Source organism: Gymnodraco acuticeps, unplaced genomic scaffold (genome assembly GCF_902827175.1).
Source record: "Gymnodraco acuticeps unplaced genomic scaffold, fGymAcu1.1, whole genome shotgun sequence".
In the NCBI taxonomy this organism is placed as follows: domain Eukaryota; kingdom Metazoa; phylum Chordata; class Actinopteri; order Perciformes; family Bathydraconidae; genus Gymnodraco; species Gymnodraco acuticeps.
This window is the reverse complement of record NW_022992323.1, coordinates 63,304-88,858: the sequence shown is the minus strand read 5'-3', so window position 1 is coordinate 88,858 and position 25,555 is coordinate 63,304. Positions and strand designations below refer to the sequence as shown.

Here is a 25,555-nt window from a genome sequence, read left to right as displayed (position 1 = left end):
CTGACTGTTTACTGATTGTTTACTGTTAACTGACTGTTAACTGACTTTACTGACTGTTTACTGACTGTTTACTGACTTTACTGACTGTTTACTGACTTTACTGACTGTTTACTGTTTACTGATTGTTTACTGACTGTTTACTGACTGTTAACTGACTGTTAACTGACTTTACTGACTGTTTACTGTTTACTGATTGTTTACTGTTAACTGACTTTACTGACTGTTTACTGACTGTTTCAGGTGAGTTCTGGATCAGAGAGGTCGGAGGTCAAACCAGTAGCTAGTTTAAAGGTGAGGAAAATGAACCTTTCTCACTGTTTACCTGTCTGTCTGCTACCTGTCTGTCTGCTACCTGTCTGTCTGTCTGTCTGCTACCTGTCTGTCTGTCTGCTACCTGTCTGTCTGTTACCTGTCTGTCTGCTACCTGTCTGTCTGCTACCTGTCTGTCTGCTACCTGTCTGTCTGTTAGCCTGTCTGTCTGCATACGCCGTCATGTCTGGCTATGCCTGTCTGTCTGTCTGCTACCTGTCTGTCTGCTACCGTGTCTGTCTGCTACCTGTCTGTCTGGCTACCTGTCTTCTGCTACCTGTTCTGTCTGGCTTACCTGTCTGTATGAGACCTGTCTGCTGCTACCCTGTCCCCCTGCTACCCCCCCCCCTGGGTCTGCTACCTGTCTGTCTGTCTGCCTACCTGTCTGGTCTGCTAGCCATGTCTGTCTGCTACCTGTCTTCTGTCTGCTACCTGTCTGTCTGCTACCTGTCTGTCTGTCTGCTACCTGTCTGTCTTCTGCTACCTGTCTGTTTGCTGCTACCTGTCTGTCTCTACTGTCTGTCTGCTACCTGTCCGTCTGGCCCTACCTGCTCATGTCTGTCCTGCTACCTGTCTGTTCTTGCTACCTGGCTGTACTGCTACCTGTCTGTCTGCTACTCCTCTGGTCTGCTACCTGTCTGTCTGTCTGTCTGCTACTTGTCTGTCTGCTACCTGTCTGTCTGCTACCTGTCTGTCTGTCTGCTACCTGTCTGTCTGCTACCTGTCTGTCTGCTACCTGTCTGTCTGCTACCTGTCTGTCTGCTACCTGTCTGTCTGCTACCTGTCTGTCTGTCTGCTACCTGTCTGTCTGCTACCTGTCTGTCTGCTACCTGTCTGTCTGTCTGCTACTTGTCTGTCTGCTACCTGTCTGTCTGCTACCTGTCTGTCTGTCTGCTACTTGTCTGTCTGCTACCTGTCTGTCTGCTACCTGTCTGTCTGCTACCTGTCTGTCTGTCTGCTACTTGTCTGTCTGCTACCTGTCTGTCTGCTACCTGTCTGTCTGTCTGCTACTTGTCTGTCTGCTACCTGTCTGTCTGCTACCTGTCTGTCTGTCTGCTACCTGTCTGTCTGCTACCTGTCTGTCTGCTACCTGTCTGTCTGCTACCCGTCTGTCTGCTACCTGTCTGTCTGTCTGCTACCTGTCTGTCTGTCTGCTACCCGTCTGTCTGCTACCTGTCTGTCTGTCTGTCTGTCTGCTACTTGTCTGTCTGCTACCTGTCTGTCTGCTACCTGTCTGTCTGTCTGCTACCTGTCTGTCTGTCTGCTACCCGTCTGTCTGCTACCTGTCTGTCTGTCTGTCTGCTACTTGTCTGTCTGCTACCTGTCTGTCTGCTACCTGTCTGTCTGCTACCTGTCTGTCTGCTACCTGTCTGTCTGCTACCTGTCTGTCTGCTACCTGTCTGTCTGCTACCTGTCCTCAGGTGGGCAGCAGTAACCTGTCTGTCTGCTACCTGTCCTCAGGTGGGCAGCAGTAACCTGTCTGTCTGCTACCTGTCCTCAGGTGGGCAGCAGTAACCTGTCTGTCTGCTACCTGTCTGTCCTCAGGTGGGCAGCAAGGCGTCTCAGCGGATGAAGAAGCGGCCCCCCAGAGGAATGTTCCTGAACCAGCAGGATGTCGTCTGTCTGTCCTCTCAGCCGCCTCAGGGTCTCCTCAGACAGCTGGACTGTCAGCTGGTCTCCATCAAGAGACAGGTACCTGTCTGTCAGACTGAATGTCTGTCTCACCTGTCTGACTCTCACCCTGTCTGTCTCTCACCTGTCTGACTCTCACCTGTCTGACTCTCACCTGTCTGACTCTCACCTGTCTGTCTCTCACCTGTCTGTCTCTCACCTGTCTGACTCTCACCTGTCTGTCTCTCACCTGTCTGACTCTCACCTGTCTGACTCTCACCTGTCTGACTCTCACCTGTCTGACTCTCACCTGTCTGACTCTCACCTGTCTGACTCTCACCTGTCTGACTCTCACCTGTCTCTCACCTGTCTGACTCTCACCTGTCTAACTCTCACCTGTCTCTCACCTGTCTAACTCTCACCTGTCTCTCACCTGTCTAACTCTCACCTGTCTCTCACCTGTCTGACTCTCACCTGTCTGTCTCTCACCTGTCTAACTCTCACCTGTCTCTCACCTGTCTAACTCTCACCTGTCTGACTCTCACCTGTCTGACTCTCACCTGTCTGACTCTCACCTGTCTGACTCTCACCTGTCTAACTCTCACCTGTCTCTCACCTGTCTAACTCTCACCTGTCTCTCACCTGTCTAACTCTCACCTGTCTGACTCTCACCTGTCTGACTCTCACCTGTCTGACTCTCACCTGTCTGACTCTCACCTGTCTGACTCTCACCTGTCTGACTCTCACCTGTCTCTCACCTGTCTCTCACCTGTCTAACTCTCACCTGTCTCTCACCTGTCTGACTCTCACCTGTCTGACTCTCACCTGTCTGACTCTCACCTGTCTGACTCTCACCTGTCTGACTCTCACCTGTCTGACTCTCACCTGTCTAACTCTCACCTGTCTCTCACCTGTCTAACTCTCACCTGTCTCTCACCTGTCTAACTCTCACCTGTCTCTCACCTGTCTGACTCTCACCTGTCTGTCTCTCACCTGTCTAACTCTCACCTGTCTAACTCTCACCTGTCTCTCACCTGTCTAACTCTCACCTGTCTCTCACCTGTCTAACTCTCACCTGTCTCTCTCTCGTTGATCAGATCCAGAGCATCAAACAGTCCAACAGCTCTCTGAAGGAGAAGATCTACTCCGGAGTTGATGACTTCAGACAACCAGAGGTAAAGATCAGCTGTTCAGAGATCAGCTGTTCAGAGAGTAGATCAGCTGTTCAGAGGTCAGCTGTTCAGAGATCAGCTGTTCAGAGAGTAGATCAGCTGTTCAGAGATCAGCTGTTCAGAGAGTAGATCAGCTGTTCAGAGGTCAGCTGTTCAGAGATCAGCTGATCAGAGAGTAGATCAGCTGTTCAGAGATCAGCTGTTCAGAGAGTAGATCAGCTGTTCAGAGGTCAGCTGTTCAGAGAGTAGATCAGCTGTTCAGAGGTCAGCTGTTCAGAGATCAGCTGATCAGAGAGTAGATCAGCTGTTCAGAGATCAGCTGATCAGAGAGTAGATCAGCTGTTCAGAGATCAGCTGTTCAGAGAGTAGGTCAGTAGATCAGCTGTTCAGAGAGTAGATCAGCTGTTCAGAGATCAGCTGTTCAGAGGTCAGCTGTTCAGAGGTCCAGCTGTTCAGAGAGTAGATCAGCTGTTCAGAGAGTAGATCAGCTGTTCAGAGATCAGCTGTTCAGAGAGTAGATCAGCTGTTCAGAGATCAGCTGTTCAGAGAGTAGATCAGCTGTTCAGAGATCAGCTGTTCAGAGAGTATATCAGCTGTTCAGAGATCAGCTGTTCAGAGAGTAGATCAGCTGTTCAGAGATCAGCTGTTCAGAGAGTAGATCAGCTGTTCAGAGGTCAGCTGTTCAGAGATCAGCTGATCAGAGAGTAGATCAGCTGTTCAGAGATCAGCTGATCAGAGAGTAGATCAGCTGTTCAGAGATCAGCTGTTCAGAGAGTAGATCAGCTGTTCAGAGGTCAGCTGTTCAGAGAGTAGATCAGCTGTTCAGAGGTCAGCTGTTCAGAGATCAGCTGATCAGAGAGTAGATCAGCTGTTCAGAGATCAGCTGTTCAGAGAGTAGGTCAGCTGTTCAGAGATCAGCTGATCAGAGAGTAGATCAGCTGTTCAGAGATCAGCTGTTCAGAGAGTAGATCAGCTGTTCAGAGGTCAGCTGTTCAGAGGTCCAGCTGTTCAGAGAGTAGATCAGCTGTTCAGAGAGTAGATCAGCTGTTCAGAGATCAGCTGTTCAGAGAGTAGATCAGCTGTTCAGAGAGTAGATCAGCTGTTCAGAGATCAGCTGTTCAGAGAGTAGATCAGCTGTTCAGAGATCAGCTGTTCAGAGAGTATATCAGCTGTTCAGAGATCAGCTGTTCAGAGAGTAGATCAGCTGTTCAGAGATCAGCTGTTCAGAGAGTAGATCAGCTGTTCAGAGAGTAGATCAGCTGTTCAGAGATCAGCTGTTCAGAGAGTAGATCAGCTGTTCAGAGATCAGCTGTTCAGAGTGTAGATCAGCTGATCAGCTGTTCAGAGAGTAGATCAGCTGTTCAGAGGTCAGCTGTTCAGGGAGTAGATCAACTGTTCAGAGAGTAGATCAGCTGTTCAGAGAGTAGATCAACTGTTCAGGGAGTAGATCAGCTGTTCAGAGATCAGCTGTTCAGAGAGTAGATCAACTGTTCAGGGAGTAGATCAGCTGTTCAGAGAGTAGATCAGCTGTTCAGAGAGTAGATCAACTGTTCAGGGAGTAGATCAGCTGTTCAGAGATCAGCTGTTCAGAGAGTAGATCAACTGTTCAGGGAGTAGATCAGCTGTTCAGAGAGTAGATCAGCTGTTCAGAGAGTCGATCAACTGTTCAGAGAGTAGATCAGCTGTTCAGAGAGTAGATCAACTGTTCAGGGAGTAGATCAGCTGTTCAGAGATCAGCTGTTCAGAGAGTAGATCAACTGTTCAGAGAGTAGATCAGCTGTTCAGAGATCAGCTGTTCAGAGAGTAGATCAGCTGTTCAGAGAGTAGATCAGCTGTTCAGAGATCAGCTGTTCAGAGAGTAGATCAGCTGTTCAGAGAGTAGATCAGTTGTTCAGAGGTCAGCTGTTCATTACATTACATTACATTGCATTTAGCTGACGCTTTTATCCAAAGCGACTTACAATAAGTACATTCGACCAGGAAGACACAACCTTGAAGAAAACAGAATCATATAAGTACATCAGGTTTCATAGAGCCAAACATTTCAAGTGCTACTCAACTGGCTTTAGATAAGCCAGCCCTTTATTAGTATATAAGTGTTTTGTTAATAGTTCTATCGCTGGAAGTGGAGTCGAAAGAGATGAGTTTTCAGTCTGGAAGGTGTGTAAGCTATCTGCTGTCCTGATGTCAATGGGGAGCTCATTCCACCATCTTGGAGCCAGGATAGCAAACCCACGTGTTTCTGCTGATGGGAACTTGGGTCCCCCTCGCAGCGAGGACGCAACGAGTCGTTTGGCTGATGCAGAGCGGAGTGCAAGTGCTGGGGTGTACGGTTTAACTATGTCCTGGATGTAGGAAGGGCCAGATCCATTCGCAGCATGGTAAGCAAGTACCAGTGTCTTGAAGTGGATTCTAGCAGTTACCGGAAGCCAGTGAAGGCAGTGGAGGAGCGGAGTGGTGTGTGAAAATTTAGGAAGGTTGAAGACCAGACGAGCCGCTGCATTCTGGATGAGCTGCAGAGGTCGGATGGCACATGCAGGTAGACCAGCCAGGAGGGAGTTGCAGTAGTCTAGGCGTGAGATGACGAGAGCCTGGACCAGAACCTGCGTGGCTTTCTGGGTCAGCTGGGGACGCATCCTCCTGATGTTGTAAAGCGTGTATCTGCAGCAGCGGGTTGTAGCAGCGATGTTTGCAGTGAAGGACAGGTTGTTATCTAGGGTCACACCCAGATTCCTTGCAGTCTGAGTCGGGGAAACAACAGAGATCAGGGTTGCAGTCGAATAGTCCATTTAGCTTAGGAACCTTCCTAACGGAGTGAAATGACCCGGAAGTCCCTCAGTGGCAGCCATGATAAGTGCCGTTCCAATTCTCTAAATGAAAGGAAAGGAGGTTTCAAACTTCCTTTATAGCCTCCTTTAGCTTAGGAACCACTGGACCTCCCTCACCGAAAGGAGAGGAGAAAATGCTGCCCCACAATGCATTGCAGCCGCAGCATTTGCCGTCATACAACAGTCGGCCGTTCACGGAAACAACCGATTATGACGGAGAAATGATATCATGAAAGTTACGGTGCTTATTAAGCTTTTTAAAACGTATGTGGTAAGTTGCCAAAGTGCTTTGTTCTGAACGTTCATCAGTATTATAATCAAAGAGAGAAATATGAACGTTAGTTTTTACTGAAATGATCAAATAAAGTCAACATCTCACAGTCTTCACTGAGCTGTGGGGTTTGTTCAACTTTTAAAAGATGTTTGAATGGTGATATACACAGTGATAGATGTTAAGGACTAACGTTTATAATAAATACATCGGTATTGATTTTAAGATCTTTTCATCAATCATACGTATTGGGATCATTTGTATTAATGTGGACCGGAGGGAGAGGGGGACGAGCAGGGGCGGACTGGCCATTGGGAATACCGGGAGTTTTGCCGGTGGGCCGGTGCTGTGCGTGGGCCGGAGGGCCAAAAAAATAAAAAATATTTTTGGTTTTGGTTTTTTGTTGCCTAAATCCAACCGGTCCACATTTGTAAGTGTTCCGGCCACTCCCTGGAGGGGTTTTGCCCACATTCTGTTACTGAGTGTAGGCTAGTTAGCTAGCAGGTTTATTGTTTTGGGTGCAGTCACTTTTGCCTCCACTTGCTGTTCAAATAAATGTTGAAAGAAAAAGTAAATCTGTTAACAGTTCTGTTTCATATGGATGTATCCATAGATTTAGTCCCTAATTTTGCTCTCAAAATGGACCAGATTGATGCATTTAACTTCAACATTTAAAAAAAAAATCTTCGCGGGGGAGCTTGCCCCCGGACCCTCCTAGAGGAGGTGAGGTCCACCACCTGCCCACACCCCCTGTTAAATTGTCTCACCCACATTGAGGATGCTTCCTACGCCCATGTTTTATTCCATGCGTCAAGTCAGGCAAATTGGGTCCAGATGTTATTGCTTCAAAGATCTGTTAACATTTAAATCACTAAATATATGCTGTAACTATTTTGCTAGGCAACTCAAGGGTTCAGGTAATGTGATGACTATATGAATAATGGTCCAGAATAACATCAAATGCATAGGGGTTTTTGTTAAGTAACATACTTTTGTCGCTGGCCGGCCGGCCGATACATGCCGTGCATTAAAAGGCCTGTCTGTTAATTAATCCCCGGGCCACTTTTTCTCCCCAGTCCGTCCCTGGTGACGAGCAGAAGTTTCACTTTCCTTTTTTATTTCAATTCCAGCTTTGGTCCTGAAGAATATGTTTCTCTGTTGTCCACGTTCATAAAGCATAAAGCAGCAGCATCAGAGCACGGTGCAGAGTGTCTAGATGAGTTCACAGGAGTCCCTCGTTCTTATTGAACATCCATGTTGTAGTCCGCTGTATAGAGAACTGTAGTTTCCATAGTTTCCCCACAGCAGCAGACGCACATTCAGGACGTCCGCTGGCGCATCATAAACACGTCGGATAGTGAAAGTGCAGTCGATTCTCTAAAGTACCACAGTCTCTTCTCCTAAGTCCTTTTGAATTCTCCTATCCACTATCCCTTAACCCCGTGACCTTTAACTCAGAGGTCAAGGGATAGACGTTAGGGATAGACGATAGGGGTAGACGATAGGGACAGACGATAGACGATAGGTACAGACGATAGACGATAGGGACAGACGATAGGGACAGACGTTAGGGACAGACGATAGACGTTAGGGACAGACGATAGGGACAGACGTTAGGGACAGACGATAGGGACAGACGATAGGGACAGACGTTAGGGACAGACGATAGGGACAGACGTTAGGGACAGACGATAGACGATAGGGATAGACGTTAGGGACAGACGATAGGGACAGACGTTAGGGACAGACGATAGACGATAGGGATAGACGTTAGGGACAGATGATATACGTTAGGGACAGACGATAGACGTTAGGGATAGACGTTAGGGACAGACGTTAGGGACAGACGATAGGGACAGATGATAGGGACAGACGTTAGGGACAGACGTTAGGGACAGATGATAGGGACAGATGTTAGGGACAGACGATAGGGATAGACGATATACGTTAGGGACAGACGATAGACTTTAGGGATAGACTTTAGGGACAGATGATAGACTTTAGGGATAGACGATAGGGTCAGACGATAGGAGCTGATTTTTGGACTATTCGACTGCAACCCAGCTGTTCAGAGGTCAGCTGATCAGACCCAGACCAGGTTTCTGTAGAGTAAAAACAGCTGTTCATGTTGTTGTTGTTGTTGTTTCAGGTGAATCAGAAGTTTAACACCCGCTGGACGACGGAGGAGCAGCTGCTCGCTGTACAAGGTAACACCTGGAACACACCTGGAACACACCTGGAACACCTGTACTGATTAACCCTCTCCCTCAGTGATTGGTCAGTGACCCTCTTTCTTGTCCAATCACACACAGCCATCAGGAAGTATGGGCGGGACTTCCAGGCCATCTCCGATGTGATTGGAAACAAGTCGGTGGTGCAGGTGAAGAACTTCCTGGTGAACTACAGACGAAGGTTCAACCTGGACGAGGTTCTGCAGGAGTGGGAGGCGGAGCATGGGCTGGAGGGGGGCGTGGTTGATGGGGGCGTGGCAGATGGGGGTGGGGCCGAGGAGGAGGACAAGATGGAGGAGAGTCCTGCTGAGGATGAGGAGGTCGCTGACACAAAGCAGGTTAGACTACATATCCCAGAATCCTCAGAGTCTAAAGACATATACTCTGCTGGTTCCTAATGCGTCTCTTCTCCTCAGGACTCCGACTCCCAGAAGCCCCTGGCCTCGTGACTCTGACTCCGCCCCTCATTTTATTTTATATACATTTCGTCTCCTGTATTTAATTAGTTTTATTTTATACTTGATGCTGCAGTTATTGGTCAGGTGGGTTACCTGTCGTCTCTCTGTGGACCAATCAGAAACCGGACCTGTCACTCGGAGTGGGCGTGGCCTGATTTTAATCTGTGTGTGTGTGTGTGTGTGTGTGTGTGTGGGGGGGGGGGTTGGTCACTCAGGGCAGGAACATAAAACCAAAGTTCAATAAAATAATTTCCTTCTTCTTCTGCAGTTTCTGCTCTTCCTTCACGCATCACTACATAAACATCAATATGTTGTTTTAAGCTGATTTCTCCAACAATGACAAAAAGGAGAGAGAGAGATTAAAAAGAAAACGCTTCTTTGTATAAATAATAATTTATTATTTATATTTAGTAATAATACTTAATAAACATTAAGAGTGGAAAAAGTTCATATGTACATTTTTTTTATATTTAAATATTTTTATATATAGATACAGTTATATAAATAGGCTCTGAGTACTGCAGCTGCAGAGGTCACAGCACCCCCTGGAGGAGGCTCTGAGTACTGCAGCTGCAGAGGTCACAGTGCCCCATGGAGGAGGCTCTGAGTACTGCAGCTGCAGAGGGGATTTCCTGGGCGGAAGCAGCAGAGGGGGTTTCCAGTGATCAGAGCTGCTGGATCTCTCAGGCTGAGGAGCAGCGACTGAACCCGGACAAACAGAACCAGGACCCGGACAGCAGAAGCAGGACCCGGACCTTAGAACCAGGACCATGAGGAGCCCGCCCCCGGCCCGGAGGCTCCGCGGCGGGGAGACGGTCTGAATCCCGGGGACAGAGAGCCGAGCGGAGGAACTTCATGTAAGTCAGAGCCCTCAGAACCCTCAGACCCCTCAGAACCTCAGACCCCTCAGCACCTCAGAACTGTTAGCTCAGCGTTAGCTCCACAGAGGCTACTGTGTGTCAGGACCAGGACCAGAACCGGGGTTATAGCCCAGCAGGTCTATCCTTGGTGTATTTGGTGCAAAACAGAAGATAAATAGAGAAATAACTCAAACATAAAACCGTTCTAAAAACCATTTTAATAAAATGATTCTAACATTAAAATACATCAATATTGACATGAAGTATAGAGCATAATGTGTGTGAACTAAATGATGTTTATTGAACATAAAGCAGAGAAACAAGAAGCTAACAGTTAGCATCAGTGTTTACATTAGAGATCGATAATCAGTCAGACCTGAGAAATCAAGCCCAGATCAATCTCCACAGATCACTCATATTTTAATATTTATATTGATATTAATATTCAAATGAGTGTTGTCTGGTAGGAGTGATCCGCCCTGTTTAAAGCTTCATATGACTAACTCTCCTCAGGGTTTCAGATGCTTATTCAATACATCAATACATTTGGACTTATTGTTGTTTATCATTATTATAATTACAAACAAATAAAGTCAATATTTTACTTTGAAAATCATTTATTTCTGCTGAATATCACAGAGAGGTCCCTGAACGCACCACATATAGGTCCCTAAACGCACCACAGTCTGAGGTCCCTGAAAGCACCACAGAGAGGTCCCTGAACGCACCACAGAGAGGTCCCTGAACGCACCACAGTCTGAGGTCCCTGAAAGCACCACAGAGAGGTCCCTGAAAGCACCACATATGCCCCTTTCACACCAACGCGGTTCCAGGGCCGGTTCGGAGCTGGAGCTTGAAAAGCACCGGTTGTTCCTGTTCACACCGCAGCGGAGCCGCCTCTAAGCTCCGGAATCCGGTTAGTTTCAAGCACCAAAATGTTGTCGGTCTAGAAAGCAAGCACCGCATACGTCACGCTTACGTTGGATCTGGGCTGTGTCCAAATAACACGCGACACCCGCTTTTCCGCCAGCTTCAACATGATCTGTGGAAATAACATTGAGAATCAGTTGTAATGTTATACCAAAGTAATTAATGCTGCAAAGCTGGGTATGTTGAGCTTGGCGCATGCAGAGGCTAACAGCAGCTAGCTCTAACGCCATCGAATAGGACGTATAATACCTTCTTTCTCCTACGGAATCGTCGTTGAAGTTGATGATGATGATTGTAAAGAACTTTTGAATGTAGCATGTAACGACTGTAAAGTTGGTAGTAAAGTCATCCCATTTCTTCCATTTCGTTTCGACAGAGCAAAACGAGTAGCGCTTCAATACAATCGGTCATTGTTGTTGTCAGTGTGAGCTGTGAGGGGTTTCCGCGCGGGTTGGCTTTATGAAGCGGGCATGCAAACGGTTACGTCATGACGCAAACGATGACGCAATGACGCAGCACCAGTCAGGCTCTGAGCGGTGTGAACAGAGCGGGAGCTAAACCGAAGAACCGGTTCCGAACCAGAAAAGCTCTAGCACGGAGCTAGAATGGGAAAAGCCTTGGTGGGAAAGGGGGTAATAGAGGTCCCTGAACGCACCACAGAGAGGTCCCTGAACGCACCACATAGAGGTCCCTGAATGCACCACAGAGAGGTCCCTGAACACACCACATAGAGGTCCCTGAACGCACCACAGATACCTCATTCACACCAACGCAACTCCGGTTCAATCTCCGTGCTAGAGCTTTTCAGGTTCAGAACCGGTTCTTCGGTTTAGCTCCGGGTCTTTTCACACCGCCCAGAGTCCGACTGGTGCTGCATCATTGCGTCATCGTTTGCGTCATGACGTAACCGTTTGCGTGCCTGCTTCATAAAGCCAACCCACGCGGAAACCCCTCACAACTGACACCGACAACAACAACAATGGCCGATTGTGCTCCAGCTTCCTCTGTACCTCTTCAGAAGACCAGATCCCCAGCAGGTAGCTGGTCTCCTCAGTGGACCACTGCTGCTTGTTAAGTTTCTCCATCGTTGTGTACAAACTGGATAAAACACGGGCTTTTTGTTGTAGTTCAGGAGTTGATCTGTCTATGCCCCCGCCTCGACGTCAGCGTGACGTATGCGGTGCTTTTGCTCCAGCCGGACAATTTTTTGGTGCTTGAAACGAACCGGATTCCGGAGCTAAGAGGCGGTTCCGCTGCGGTGTGAACAGGAAAACCCGGTGCTTTTCAAGCTCCAGCTCCGAACCGGCCCTGAAACACCGTTGGTGTGAATGAGGTAAGAGAGGTCCCTGAACGCACCACAGAGAGGTCTCTGAACGCACCACAGAGACTGCATTCACTTTCAGTTGAGAGGAAACAGTGATCAGCTGTTCTGAGATAAAGCTCTATTTCTTATCTGCCTCGGTCCCTTTGAGCCCCAGATGTTATTCTTTATAAAGCGCTCTGAGCAGCAGGAAAAGCGCTATATAAATAACATGTATTATTATTATTGTTATTATTATTATTGTTATTATTATTATTGTTCTTGAGGTCAAAGGTGATTGATATGTCTCTCAGGTCATGTCGGGGGGGCGGGAGGTGCAGCTTCCCCTCCAGCAGGTGGCGCCCTCCCTGACCACGCCCCTCTCCGTGGTCCAGCCCCCTAACCGGCAGGCCAATCCCTGGCCTCCGAGCGACCCCGCCTCCTCTCAAGGTAAACTGCGCTGTGATATCAGCCGGATGTGATTCAATGAAGGTGTTCACGCCCCCCCCCCCCCCCCTCTGTATTAACGCCCCACTCCCTCTGTGTTCAGGTTCTCCTGCAGGGTTCCTCCCGCTCCACGGGGGGTTCAGGGACCACTTTGTGGAACCGCCAGAACCCAAATACTGCTGCGAGGCCTGCAGGCTGGTTCTGTGCCAGCCGAGGCAGACAGAGTGCGGACATCGGTTCTGCCAGAGCTGCATCAGTGACCTCCTGAGGTACTAAATATTCTTCAGGGTTAACTCTGGGTTAGAGAGGTAACTTCAGGTTAACTCTGAGTTAGAGAGGTAACTTCAGGTTAACTCTGGGTTAGAGAGGTAACTTCAGGTTAACTCTGAGTTAGAGAGGTAACTTCAGGTTAACTCTGGGTTAGAGAGGTAACTTCAGGTTAACTCTGGGTTAGAGAGGTAACTTCAGGTTAACTCTGAGTTAGAGAGGTAACTTCAGGTTAACTCTGGGTTAGAGAGGTAACTTCAGGTTAACTCTGAGTTAGAGAGGTAACTTCAGGTTAACTCTGAGTTAGAGAGGTAACTTCAGGTTAACTCTGGGTTAGAGAGGTAACTTCAGGTTAACTCTGGGTTAGAGAGGTAACTTCAGGTTAACTCTGGGTTAGAGAGGTAACTTCAGGTTAACTCTGAGTTAGAGAGGTAACTTCAGGTTAACTCTGAGTTAGAGAGGTAACTTCAGGTTAACTCTGGGTTAGAGAGGTAACTTCAGGTTAACTCTGAGTTAGAGAGGTAACTTCAGGTTAACTCTGGGTTAGAGAGGTAACTTCAGGGTTAACTCTGGGTTAGAGAGGTAACTTCAGGTTAACTCTGAGTTAGAGAGGTAACTTCAGGTTAACTCTGGGTTAGAGAGGTAACTTCAGGTTAACTCTGAGTTAGAGAGGTAACTTCAGGTTAACTCTGGGTTAGAAAGGTAACTTCAGGGTTAACTATGGGTAAGAGAGGTAACTTCAGGGTTAACTCTGGGTTAGAGAGGTAACTTCAGGGTTAACTCTGGGTTAGAGAGGTAACTTCAGGGTTAACTCTGGGTTAGAGAGGTAACTTCAGGTTAACTCTGGGTTAGAGAGGTAACTTCAGGTTAACTCTGGGTTAGAGAGGTAACTTCAGGTTAACTCTGAGTTAGAGAGGTAACTTCAGGTTAACTGGGTTAGAGAGGTAACTTCAGGGTAAACACTGGGTTAGAGAGGTAACTTCAGGTTAACTCTGGGTTAGAGAGGTAACTTCAGGTTAACTCTGAGTTAGAGAGGTAACTTCAGGTTAACTCTGGGTTAGAGAGGTAACTTTAGGGTTAACTCTGAGTTAGAGAGGTAACTTCAGGTTAACTCTGAGTTAGAGAGGTAACTTCAGGTTAACTCTGAGTTAGAGAGGTAACTTCATGTTAACTCTGGGTTAGAGAGGTAACTTCAGGGTTAACTCTGAGTTAGAGAGGTAACTTCAGGTTAACTCTGAGTTAGAGAGGTAACTTCAGGTTAACTCTGGGTTAGAGAGGTAACTTCAGGGTTAACTCTGAGTTAGAGAGGTAACTTCAGGTTAACTCTGAGTTAGAGAGGTAACTTCAGGTTAAATCTGAGTTAGAGAGGTAACTTCAGGTTAACTCTGGGTTAGAGAGGTAACTTCAGGTTAACTCTGAGTTAGAGAGGTAACTTCAGGTTAACTCTGAGTTAGAGAGGTAACTTCAGGTTAAATCTGAGTTAGAGAGGTAACTTCAGGTTAACTCTGAGTTAGAGAGGTAACTTCAGGTTAACTCTGGGTTAGAGAGGTAACTTCAGGTTAACTCTGAGTTAGAGAGGTAACTTCAGGTTAACTCTGGGTTAGAAAGGTAACTTCAGGGTTAACTATGGGTAAGAGAGGTAACTTCAGGGTTAACTCTGGGTTAGAGAGGTAACTTCAGGGTTAACTCTGGGTTAGAGAGGTAACTTCAGGGTTAACTCTGGGTTAGAGAGGTAACTTCAGGTTAACTCTGGGTTAGAGAGGTAACTTCAGGTTAACTCTGGGTTAGAGAGGTAACTTCAGGTTAACTCTGGGTTAGAGAGGTAACTTCAGGTTAACTCTGAGTTAGAGAGGTAACTTCAGGTTAACTGGGTTAGAGAGGTAACTTCAGGGTAAACACTGGGTTAGAGAGGTAACTTCAGGTTAACTCTGGGTTAGAGAGGTAACTTCAGGTTAACTCTGAGTTAGAGAGGTAACTTCAGGTTAACTCTGGGTTAGAGAGGTAACTTTAGGGTTAACTCTGAGTTAGAGAGGTAACTTCAGGTTAACTCTGAGTTAGAGAGGTAACTTCAGGTTAACTCTGAGTTAGAGAGGTAACTTCAGGTTAACTCTGGGTTAGAGAGGTAACTTCAGGGTTAACTCTGAGTTAGAGAGGTAACTTCAGGTTAACTCTGAGTTAGAGAGGTAACTTCAGGTTAATTCTGGGTTAGAGAGGTAACTTCAGGGTTAACTCTGAGTTAGAGAGGTAACTTCAGGTTAACTCTGAGTTAGAGAGGTAACTTCAGGTTAAATCTGAGTTAGAGAGGTAACTTCAGGTTAACTCTGGGTTAGAGAGGTAACTTCAGGTTAACTCTGAGTTAGAGAGGTAACTTCAGGTTAACTCTGAGTTAGAGAGGTAACTTCAGGTTAAATCTGAGTTAGAGAGGTAACTTCAGGTTAACTCTGAGTTAGAGAGGTAACTTCAGGTTAACTCTGAGTTAGAGAGGTAACTTCAGGTTAAATCTGAGTTAGAGAGGTAACTTCAGGGTAAACACTGAGTTAGAGAGGTAACTTCAGGTTAACTCTGGGTTAGAGAGGCAACTTCAGGGTTAACTCTGAGTTTCCGGTCCTACGACTCTGGTTCTCTTCTTACCGGGGTAGATCTCAATGGTAACTGATGCTGAACACCTAACCTTCTCCGGAGCAGGTTCCAGATAAGAGATCAACTCAGTGAAAGTACCTTCTGCTGACCAATCAGAGTTCAGCGTGTGGAGTTTAAAGCTATCAAGTCATATTACATTACATTGCATTTAGCTGACGCTTTTATCCAAAGCGACTTACAATAAGTACATTCGACCAGGAAGACACAACCTTGAAGGATTATTACAGGATAAAGGAAATACAGTTTAAACTGCCGTATGCAGGGAAGACGCCGACGTGTCACATGCAAAACACATTAAGTTGAGGAAACACTGGAGTCAAATGTAATGAAAGTCAGACGGTGTCTTAGACGGGCAGTGATATCATAAAGCTGTTAATGTACACATTCAAACACTTGTTCTGTTCCCAGCTGTGTTCACCTTGCAGGTGCAGCTCTGTGGCTTTGATCCTGGATCAAGTGTTTAAGTCATGGATGTTTAAAGTTTAACTTCTTCATATGTCTAATATTATAGTTGACTTTTCATTCAGGAAGTATGACGCTGCGCTGTCAGTAGCTTCTCCATGTTTGTGATTGGTCAAATGTTGCTAGCCCCGCCCCTTTCATGTGAACGCACACTCAGCCGGACAGAGACACCCTGGCTTGAGTTACCGAGTTGATAACCAGCGTCATAGGATCGCTTAGCGAGATCTTTTTGTTAGGGTTAGTTAAGATAACTCAGAGATGTCCAGGGTCTGTTGGACTGGATTCAGAGTACAGGCCACTGAGGTACTAAATATTATATATATATTATTATTATCTTTATTATCATTATTGGTTCTGCCAGAGCTGCATCAGCGACCTGCTCAGGTACTGGGAGTCATAACACCTTATTATAAATACTATTATTCTCTTTATTATTATTATTATTATTATTATTTCATTATTACTTTTTATTGTTTTATTATGCATTTGTTTATTATTATAATGAAAGGTGTGTTCAGGGTCTTCAGTAACTCTGTGTTCTCTGCAGTCACCCTAACCCATCATGTCCAGCAGACAGAGAGCTGCTGTTCAAAGACAAGGTGAGCACTTCTATATTCTTCACTTATTATGAATTATTCTTTCTTTTTATTAATTATTATAAATTAATTATTCTTTATTATGTATTAATTATGAATTATTCTTTATTTATTAAGAGTTAAGGTCATGAATGCTTCAGTTTCTGACGCTCTGTTTGTCTCAGATCTTCAGAGACGTTTGCTGCCATCGGGAGATCATGGCGCTGAAGGTGTTCTGTCGCAGTGAAGCCAGCGGCTGCCCGGAGCAGCTGAGCCTGCAGCACATCCCCGTGAGAACATTATATAGAACTCTAGAACACTCCTGGTCCTTTAGCAGAACCCTGTGGTTCAATGTTTATTAATGTGGTTCAGCGGCATTTACTGACCGCTGCAGTGCCGCTCGTCCACCGGAGTTTATTCTCCCGTTAGCTCACGGGAGAGTTTATTCTCCCGTTAGCTCACGGCAGAGTTTATTCTCCCGTTAGCTCACGGCAGAGTTTATTCTCCCGTTAGCTCACGGCAGAGTTTATTCTCCCGTTAGCTCACGGCAGAGTTTATTCTCCCGTTAGCTCACGGCAGAGTTTATTCTCCCGTTAGCTCACACGGCAGCGGCCGCTGTAAAGTCTTCACTGTCTGACTGTCACACAAGCAGCTGATACATATCCCCAATTCCCCAAGTGAATGTGTGTCAGTAAGTGTGTGGTTGCGTTCTAGTCACTTTGCTCGGCGCTACTACTTGTTACAACTTGTATTTGCCGTACTCGCCATTAACTGTTATTGCTCAGGTTAATCTCGACCCCTCCGATGTAGAGTGAAGTATAGGTTCTTGCTTCTTGGTTCTTGCCGGGCAGCCGAGTGGGGTTAGCTAAGAACCGGTTCAGTGGAAAAGGGTCTCCCTACCTGTCTCTACCTGTCTCTACCCGTCTATACCTGTCTCTACCTGTCTCTCACCTGTCTCTACCTGTCTCTCACCTGTCTCTACCTGTCTCTCACATGTCTCTCACCTGTCTCTCACCTGTCTCTACCTGTCTCTCACCTGTCTCTCACCTGTCTCTACCTGTCTCTACCTGTCTCTCACCTGTCCTCTACCTGTCTCTCACCTGTCTCTACCTGTCTCTCACCTGTCTCTACCTGTCTCTACCTGTCTCTACCTGTCTCTCACCTGTCTCGACCTGTCTCTCACATGTCTCTCACCTGTCTCTACCTGTCTCTACCTGTCTCTACCTGTCTCTCACCTGTCTCTACCTGTCTCTACCTGTCTCTGACCTGTCTCTCACATGTCTCTCACCTGTCTCTCACCTGTCTCTCACCTGTCTCTACCTGTCTCTGACCTGTCTCTACCTGTCTCTCACCTGTCTCTGACCTGTCTCTACATGTCTCTCACCTGTCTCTACCTATCTCTACCTGTCTCTCACCTGTCTCTACCTGTCTCTCACCTGTCTCTACCTGTCTCTACCTGTCTCTCACCTGTCTCTACCTGTCTCTCACCTGTCTCTACCTGTCTCTCACCTGTCTCTACCTGTCTCTCACCTGTCTCTACCTATCTCTCACCTGTCTCTACCTATCTCTACCTGTCTCTCACCTGTCTCTACCTGTCTCTCACCTGTCTCTCACCTGTCTCTACCTATCTCTACCTGTCTCTCACCTGTCTCTACCTGTCTCTACCTGTCTCTCACCTGTCTCTACCTGTCTCTCACCTGTTTCTGACCTGTCTCTACCTATCTCTCACCTGTCTCTACCTGTCTCTCACCTGTCTCTGACCTGTCTCTACCTGTCTCTCTCACCTGTCTCTCACCTGTCTCTACCTGTCTCTCACCTGTCTCTACCCGTCTCTACCTGTCTCTCACCTGTCTCTACCTGTCTTTACCTGTCTCTACCTGTCTCTACCTGTCTCTGACCTGTCTCTGACCTGTCTCTACCTGTCTCTACCTGTCTCTGACCTGTCTCTACCTGTCTCCCACCTGTCTCTCACCTGTCTCTGACCTATCTCTACCTGTCTCTACCTGTCTCTCACCTGTCTCTGACCTGTCTCTACCTGTCTCTACCTGTCTCTCCCACCTGTCTCCCACCTGTCTCTCACCTGTCTCTCACCTGTCTCCCACCTGTCTCTCACCTGTCTCTGACCTGTCTCTACCTGTCTCTCACCTGTCTCTACCTGTCTCTCACCTGTCTCTCACCTGTCTCTACCTGTCTCTGACCTGTCTCTCACCTGTCTCCCACCTGTCTCTACCTGTCTCTGACCTATCTCTACCTGTCTCTCACCTGTCTCTACCTGTCTCCCACCTGTCTCCCACCTGTCTCTCACATGTCTCTGACCTGTCTCTCACCTGTCTCTACCTGTCTCTCACCTGTCTCTACCTGTCTCTACCTTTCTCTCACCTGTCTCTCACCTGTCTCTACCTGTCTCCCACCTGTCTCTCACCTGTCTCTGACCTATCTCTACCTGTCTCTCACCTGTCTCTGACCTGTCTCTACCTGTCTCTCACCTGTCTCTCACCTGTCTCTGACCTGTCTCTCACCTGTCTCTCACCTGTCTCTCACCTGTCTCTACCTGTCTCTCACCTGTCTCTGACCTGTCTCTCACCTGTCTCTCACCTGTCTCTCACCTGTCTCTCACCTGTCTCTACCTGTCTCTCACCTGTCTCTACCTGTCTCTCACCTGTCTCTGACCTGTCTCTCACCTGTCTCTCACCTGTCTCTCACCTGTCTCTACCTGTCTCTACCTGTCTCTCACCTGTCTCCCACCTGTCTCCCACCTGTCTCTACCTGTCTCTCACCTGTCTCTACCTGTCTCTCACCTGTCTCTCACCTGTCTCTCACCTGTCTCTACCTGTCTCTGACCTGTCTCTCACCTGTCTCCCACCTGTCTCTACCTGTCTCTCACCTGTCTCTCACCTGTCTCTACCTGTCTCTCACCTGTCTCTGACCTGTCTCTACCTGTCTCTCACCTGTCTCTACCTGTCTCTGACCTGTCTCTCACCTGTCTCTCACCTGTCTCTACCTGTCTCTCACCTGTCTCTACCTGTCTCTACCTGTCTCTACCTGTCTCTGACCTATCTCTACCTGTCTCTCACCTGTCTCTACCTGTCTCTACCTGTCTCTACCTGTCTCCCACCTGTCTCTCACCTGTCTCTCACCTGTCTCTACCTGTCTCTCACCTGTCTCTACCTGTCTCTCACCTGTCTCTACCTGTCTCTACCTTTCTCTCACCTGTCTCTCACCTGTCTCTACCTGTCTCCCACCTGTCTCTGACCTATCTCTACCTGTCTCTACCTGTCTCTCACCTCTCTCTGACCTGTCTCTACCTGTCTCTCACCTGTCTCTCACCTGTCTCCCACCTGTCTCTACCTGTCTCTCACCTGTCTCCCACCTGTCTCTGACCTGTCTCTACCTGTCTCTCACCTGTCTCTACCTGTCTCTACCTGTCTCTGACCTGTCTCTCACCTGTCTCTACCTGTCTCTCACCTGTCTCCCACCTGTCTCTCACCTGTCTCTGACCTGTCTCTACCTGTCTCTCACCTGTCTCTCACCTGTCTCCCACCTGTCTCCCACCTGTCTCTGACCTGTCTCTACCTGTCTCTCACCTGTCTCTACCTGTCTCTCACCTGTCTCTACATGTCTCTCACCTGTCTCTACATGTCTCTCACCTGTCTCTCACCTGTCTCTACCTGTCTCTACCTGTCTCTCACCTGTCTCTACCTGTCTCTCACCTGTCTCTAACTGTCTCTCACCTGTCTCTACCTGTCTCTACCTGTCTCTCACCTGTCTCTACCTGTCTCTCACCTGTCTCTGACCTGTCTCTACCTGTCTCTCACCTGTCTCTCACCTGTCTCTCACCTGTCTCTCACCTGTCTCTACCTGTCTCTCACCTGTCTCTACCTGTCTCTACCTGTCTCTCACCTGTCTCTACCTGTCTCTGACCTGTCTCTACCTGTCTCTACCTGTCTCTCACCTGTCTCTCACCTGTCTCTACCTGTCTCTCACCTGTCTCTACCTGTCTCTACCTGTCTCTCACCTATCTCTGACCTGTCTCTACCTGTCTCTCACCTGTCTCTACCTGTCTCTCACCTGTCTCTACCTGTCTCTACCTGTCTCTACCTGTCTCTCACCTGTCTCTCACCTGTCTCTCACCTGTCTCTACCTGTCTCCCACCTGTCTCTGACCTGTCTCTGACCTGTCTCTACCTGTCTCCCACCTGTCTCTGACCTGTCTCTACCTGTCTCTACCTGTCTCTCACCTGTCTCTGACCTGTCTCTACCTGTCTCCCACCTGTCTCTCACCTGTCTCTCACCTGTCTCTACCTGTCTCTACCTGTCTCTGACCTGTCTCTACCTGTCTCCCACCTGTCTCTCACCTGTCTCAACCTGTCTCTACCTGTCTCCCACCTGTCTCTCACCCGTCTCTCACCTGTCTCCCACCTGTCTCAACCTGTCTCTACCTGTCTCCCACCTGTCTCTACCTGTCTCTCACCTGTCTCTCACATGTCTCTGACCTGTCTCTACCTGTCTCTCACCTGTCTCAACCTGTCTCTACCTGTCTCTACCTGTCTCTGACCTGTCTCTACCTGTCTCTACCTGTCTCTGACCTGTCTCTACCTGTCTCTACCTGTCTCTACCTGTCTCTGACCTGTCTCTACCTGTCTCTCACCTGTCTCTCACCTATCTCTGACCTGTCTCTACCTGTCTCTCACCTGTCTCTACCTGTCTCTCACCTGTCTCTACCTGTCTCTCACCTGTCTCTCACCTGTCTCTACCTGTCTCTACCTGTCTCTACCTGTCTCTACCTGTCTCTCACCTGTCTCTGACCTGTCTCTACCTGTCTCTACCTGTCTCTACCTGTCTCTACCTGTCTCTCACCTGTCTCTCACCTGTCTCTACCTGTCTCTCACCTGTCTCTACCTGTCTCTACCTGTCTCTCACCTGTCTCTACCTGTCTCTCACCTGTCTCTGACCTGTCTCTACCCTGTCTCTACCTGTCTCTACCTGTCTCTCACCTGTCTCTCACCTGTCTCTACCTGTCTCTACCTGTCTCTCACCTGTCTCTACCTGTCTCTCACCTGTCTCTACCTGTCTCTCACCTGTCTCTCACCTGTCTCTACCTGTCTCTGACCTGTCTCTACCTGTCTCCCACCTGTCTCTGACCTGTCTCTCACCTGTCTCTACCTGTCTCTACCTGTCTCTCACCTGTCTCTCACCTGTCTCTGGCCTGTCTCTACCTGTCTCCCACCTATCTCTGACCTGTCTCTACCTGTCTCTCACCTGTCTCTACCTGTCTCTCACCTGTCTCTACCTGTCTCTCACCTGTCTCTCACCTGTCTCTACCTGTCTCTACCTGTCTCCCACCTGTCTCTGACCTGTCTCTACCTGTCTCTCACCTGTCTCTCACCTGTCTCTCACCTGTCTCTACCTGTCTCCCACCTGTCTCTGACCTGTCTCTACCTGTCTCTCACCTGTCTCTACCTGTCTCTACCTGTCTCTACCTGTCTCCCACCTGTCTCTGACCTGTCTCTACCTGTCTCTCACCTGTCTCTACCTGTCTCCCACCTGTCTCTGACCTATCTCTACCTGTCTCTCACCTGTCTCTACCTGTCTCTACCTGTCTCCCACCTGTCTCTCACCTGTCTCTCACCTGTCTCTACCTGTCTCTCACCTGTCTCTACCTGTCTCTCACCTGTCTCTACCTGTCTCTACCTTTCTCTCACCTGTCTCTCACCTGTCTCTACCTGTCTCCCACCTGTCTCCCACCTGTCTCTGACCTATCTCTACCTGTCTCTACCTGTCTCTCACCTCTCTCTGACCTGTCTCTACCTGTCTCTCACCTGTCTCTCACCTGTCTCCCACCTGTCTCTACCTGTCTCTCACCTGTCTCCCACCTGTCTCTGACCTGTCTCTACCTGTCTCTCACCTGTCTCTACCTGTCTCTACCTGTCTCTGACCTGTCTCTCACCTGTCTCTACCTGTCTCTCACCTGTCTCCCACCTGTCTCTCACCTGTCTCTGACCTGTCTCTACCTGTCTCTCACCTGTCTCCCACCTGTCTCCCACCTGTCTCTGACCTGTCTCTACCTGTCTCTCACCTGTCTCTCACCTGTCTCTGACATGTCTCTACCTGTCTCTCACCTGTCTGTATATGTCTCTCACCTGTCTCTACTTGTCTCTACCTGTCTCTGACCTGTCTCTCACCTGTCTCTACATGTCTCTCACCTGTCTCTCTCACCTGTCTCTACATGTCTCTCACCTGTCCTCTCACCTGTCCTCTACCTGTCTCTACCTGTCTCTCACCTGTCTCTACCTGTCTCTCACCTGTCTCTACCTGTCTCTACCTGTCTCTACCTGTCTCTCACCTGTCTCTACCTGTCTCTCACCTGTCTCTGACCTGTCTCTACCTGTCTCTCACCTGTCTCTCACCTGTCTCTCACCTGTCTCTCACCTGTCTCTACCTGTCTCTCACCTGTCTCTACCTGTCTCTGACCTGTCTCTACCTGTCTCTACCTGTCTCTCACCTGTCTCTCACCTGTCTCTACCTGTCTCTACCTGTCTCTCACCTGTCTCTACCTGTCTCTACCTGTCTCTCACCTGTCTCTACCTGTCTCTCACCTGTCTCTACCTGTCTCTACCTGTCTCTCACCTGTCTCTCACCTGTCTCTCACCTGTCTCTACCTGTCTCCCACCTGTCTCTGACCTGTCTCTGACCTGTCTCTACCTGTCTCCCACCTGTCTCTGACCTGTCTCTACCTGTCTCTACCTGTCTCTCACCTGTCTCTGACCTGTCTCTACCTGTCTCCCACCTGTCTCTCACCTGTCTCTCACCTGTCTCTACCTGTCTCTACCTGTCTCTGACCTGTCTCCCACCTGTCTCTCACCTGTCTCAACCTGTCTCTACCTGTCTCCCACCTGTCTCTCACCTGTCTCTCACCTGTCTCCCACCTGTCTCAACCTGTCTCTACCTGTCTCCCACCTGTCTCTACCTGTCTCTCACCTGTCTCTCACATGTCTCTGACCTGTCTCTACCTGTCTCTCACCTGTCTCAACCTGTCTCTACCTGTCTCTACCTGTCTCTACCTGTCTCTGACCTGTATCTACCTGTCTCTACCTGTCTCTACCTGTCTCTGACCTGTCTCTACCTGTCTCTACCTGTCTCTACCTGTCTCTGACCTGTCTCTACCTGTCTCTCACCTGTCTCTCACCTATCTCTGACCTGTCTCTACCTGTCTCTCACCTGTCTCTACCTGTCTCTCACCTGTCTCTCACCTGTTTCTGACCTGTCTCTACCTGTCTCTACCTGTCTCTACCTGTCTCTACCTGTCTCTCACCTGTCTCTGACCTGTCTCTACCTGTCTCTACCTGTCTCTACCTGTCTCTCATCTGTCTCTCACCTGGCTCTACCTGTCTCTCACCTGTCTCTACCTGTCTCTACCTGTCTCTCACCTGTCTCTACCTGTCTCTCACCTGTCTCTGACCTGTCTCTACCTGTCTCTACCTGTCTCTACCTGTCTCTCACCTGTCTCTCACCTGTCTCTACCTGTCTCTACCTGTCTCTACCTGTCTCTCACCTGTCTCTCACCTGTCTCTCACCTGTCTCCCACCTGTCTCTGACCTGTCTCTACCTGTCTCTCACCTGTCTCTACCTGTCTCTACCTGTCTCCCACCTGTCTCTGACCTGTCTCTGACCTGTCTCTACCTGTCTCCCACCTGTCTCTGACCTGTCTCTGACCTGTCTCTCACCTGTCTCTCACCTGTCTCTGACCTGTCTCTACCTGTCTCTCACCTGTCTCTCACCTGTCTCTGACCTGTCTCTACCTGTCTCCCACCTGTCTCTGACCTGTCTCTACCTGTCTCCCACCTGTCTCTGACCTGTCTCTGACCTGTCTCTCACCTGTCTCTGACCTGTCTCTACCTGTCTCCCACCTGTCTCTCACCTGTTTCTCACCTGTCTCTACCTGTCTCTACCTGTCTCTCACCTGTCTCTCACCTGTCTCTACCTGTCTCCCACCTGTCTCAACCTGTCTCTACCTTTCTCTACCTGTCTCTACCTGTCTCTACCTGTCTCTACCTGTCTCTACCTGTCTCTCACCTGTCTCTACCTGTCTCTCACCTGTCTCTCACCTGTCTCTACCTGTCTCTACCTGTCTCTACCTGTCTCTCACCTTTCTCTCACCTGTCTCTACCTGTCTCTCACCTGTCTCTACCTGTCTCTACCTGTCTCTACCTGTCTCTCACCTGTCTCTACCTGTCTCTCACCTGTCTCTGACCTGTCTCTACTTGTCTCCCACCTGTCTCTCACCTGTCTCAACCTGTCTCTACCTGTCTATACCTGTCTCTACCTGTCTCTACCTGTCTCTACCTGTCTCTGACCTGTCTCTACCTGTCTCTTACCTGTCTCTGACCTGTCTCTACCTGTCTCTACCTGTCTCTCACCTGTCTCTACCTGTCTCTACCTGTCTCTACCTGTCTCTGACCTGTCTCTACCTGTCTCTGACCTGTCTCTACCTGTCTCTGACCTGTCTCTACCTGTCTCTCACCTGTCTCTACCTGTCTCTCACCTGTCTCTCACCTGTCTCTGACCTGTCTCTCACCTGTCTCCCACCTGTCTCTCACCTGTATCTGACCTGTCTCTACCTGTCTCTCACCTGTCTCTCACCTGTCTCTCACCTGTCTCTACCTGTCTCTCACCTGTCTCCCACCTGTCTCTCACCTGTCTCTGACCTCTCTCTACCTGTCTCTGACCTGTCTCTACCTGTCTCCCACCTGTCTCTCACCTGTCTCAACCTGTCTCTACCTGTCTCTACCTGTCTCTACCTGTCTCTACCTGTCTCTACCTGTCTCTGACCTGTCTCTACCTGTCTCTTACCTGTCTCTGACCTGTCTCTGACCTGTCTCTGACCTGTCTCTACCTGTCTCTACCTGTCTCTCACCTGTCTCTACCTGTCTTTACCTGTCTCTGACCTGTCTCTACCTGTCTCTACCTGTCTCTTACCTGTCTCTGACCTGTCTCTACCTGTCTCTGACCTGTCTCTACCTGTCTCTCACCTGTCTCTACCTGTCTCTACCTGTCTCTCACCTGTCTCTCACCTGTCTCTGACCTGTCTCTCACCTGTCTCCCACCTGTCTCTCACCTGTATCTGACCTGTCTCTACCTGTCTCTCACCTGTCTCTCACCTGTCTCTACCTGTCTCTCACCTGTCTCCCACCTGTC

General features: G+C 48.7%; 2 protein-coding genes across 21 annotated transcripts in view; both read left to right on the top strand.

The window, feature by feature from the left end:
• The window catches only part of rcor1 (REST corepressor 1), a 30,326-nt gene extending 21,184 nt beyond the window's left edge, over positions 1–9,142 (top strand). For all 3 annotated transcript variants that reach the window (XM_034208463.1, XM_034208462.1, XM_034208470.1), the window contains 6 exons: positions 241–291; positions 1,855–2,001; positions 3,018–3,095; positions 8,341–8,398; positions 8,504–8,760; positions 8,839–9,142. In XM_034208463.1, coding sequence (XP_034064354.1) covers positions 241–291; positions 1,855–2,001; positions 3,018–3,095; positions 8,341–8,398; positions 8,504–8,760; positions 8,839–8,871 — 624 coding nt within the window. In that variant the 3' untranslated portion in view covers positions 8,872–9,142. The remainder of the gene's footprint in view (positions 1–240; positions 292–1,854; positions 2,002–3,017; positions 3,096–8,340; positions 8,399–8,503; positions 8,761–8,838) is intronic.
• Positions 9,143–9,517: 375 nt separating this feature from the next.
• The window catches only part of traf3 (TNF receptor-associated factor 3), a 30,757-nt gene continuing 14,719 nt past the window's right edge, over positions 9,518–25,555 (top strand). For all 18 annotated transcript variants that reach the window (XR_004568291.1, XR_004568303.1, XR_004568307.1 and 15 more), the window contains exons 1-5: positions 9,518–9,737; positions 12,285–12,420; positions 12,521–12,686; positions 16,334–16,385; positions 16,547–16,651. Coding sequence is in view for 1 of the 18 variants with exons in the window: in XM_034208471.1 (XP_034064362.1) it covers positions 12,288–12,420; positions 12,521–12,686; positions 16,334–16,385; positions 16,547–16,651 (456 nt within the window). In the remaining 17 variants the exon portion in view is untranslated. The remainder of the gene's footprint in view (positions 9,738–12,284; positions 12,421–12,520; positions 12,687–16,333; positions 16,386–16,546; positions 16,652–25,555) is intronic.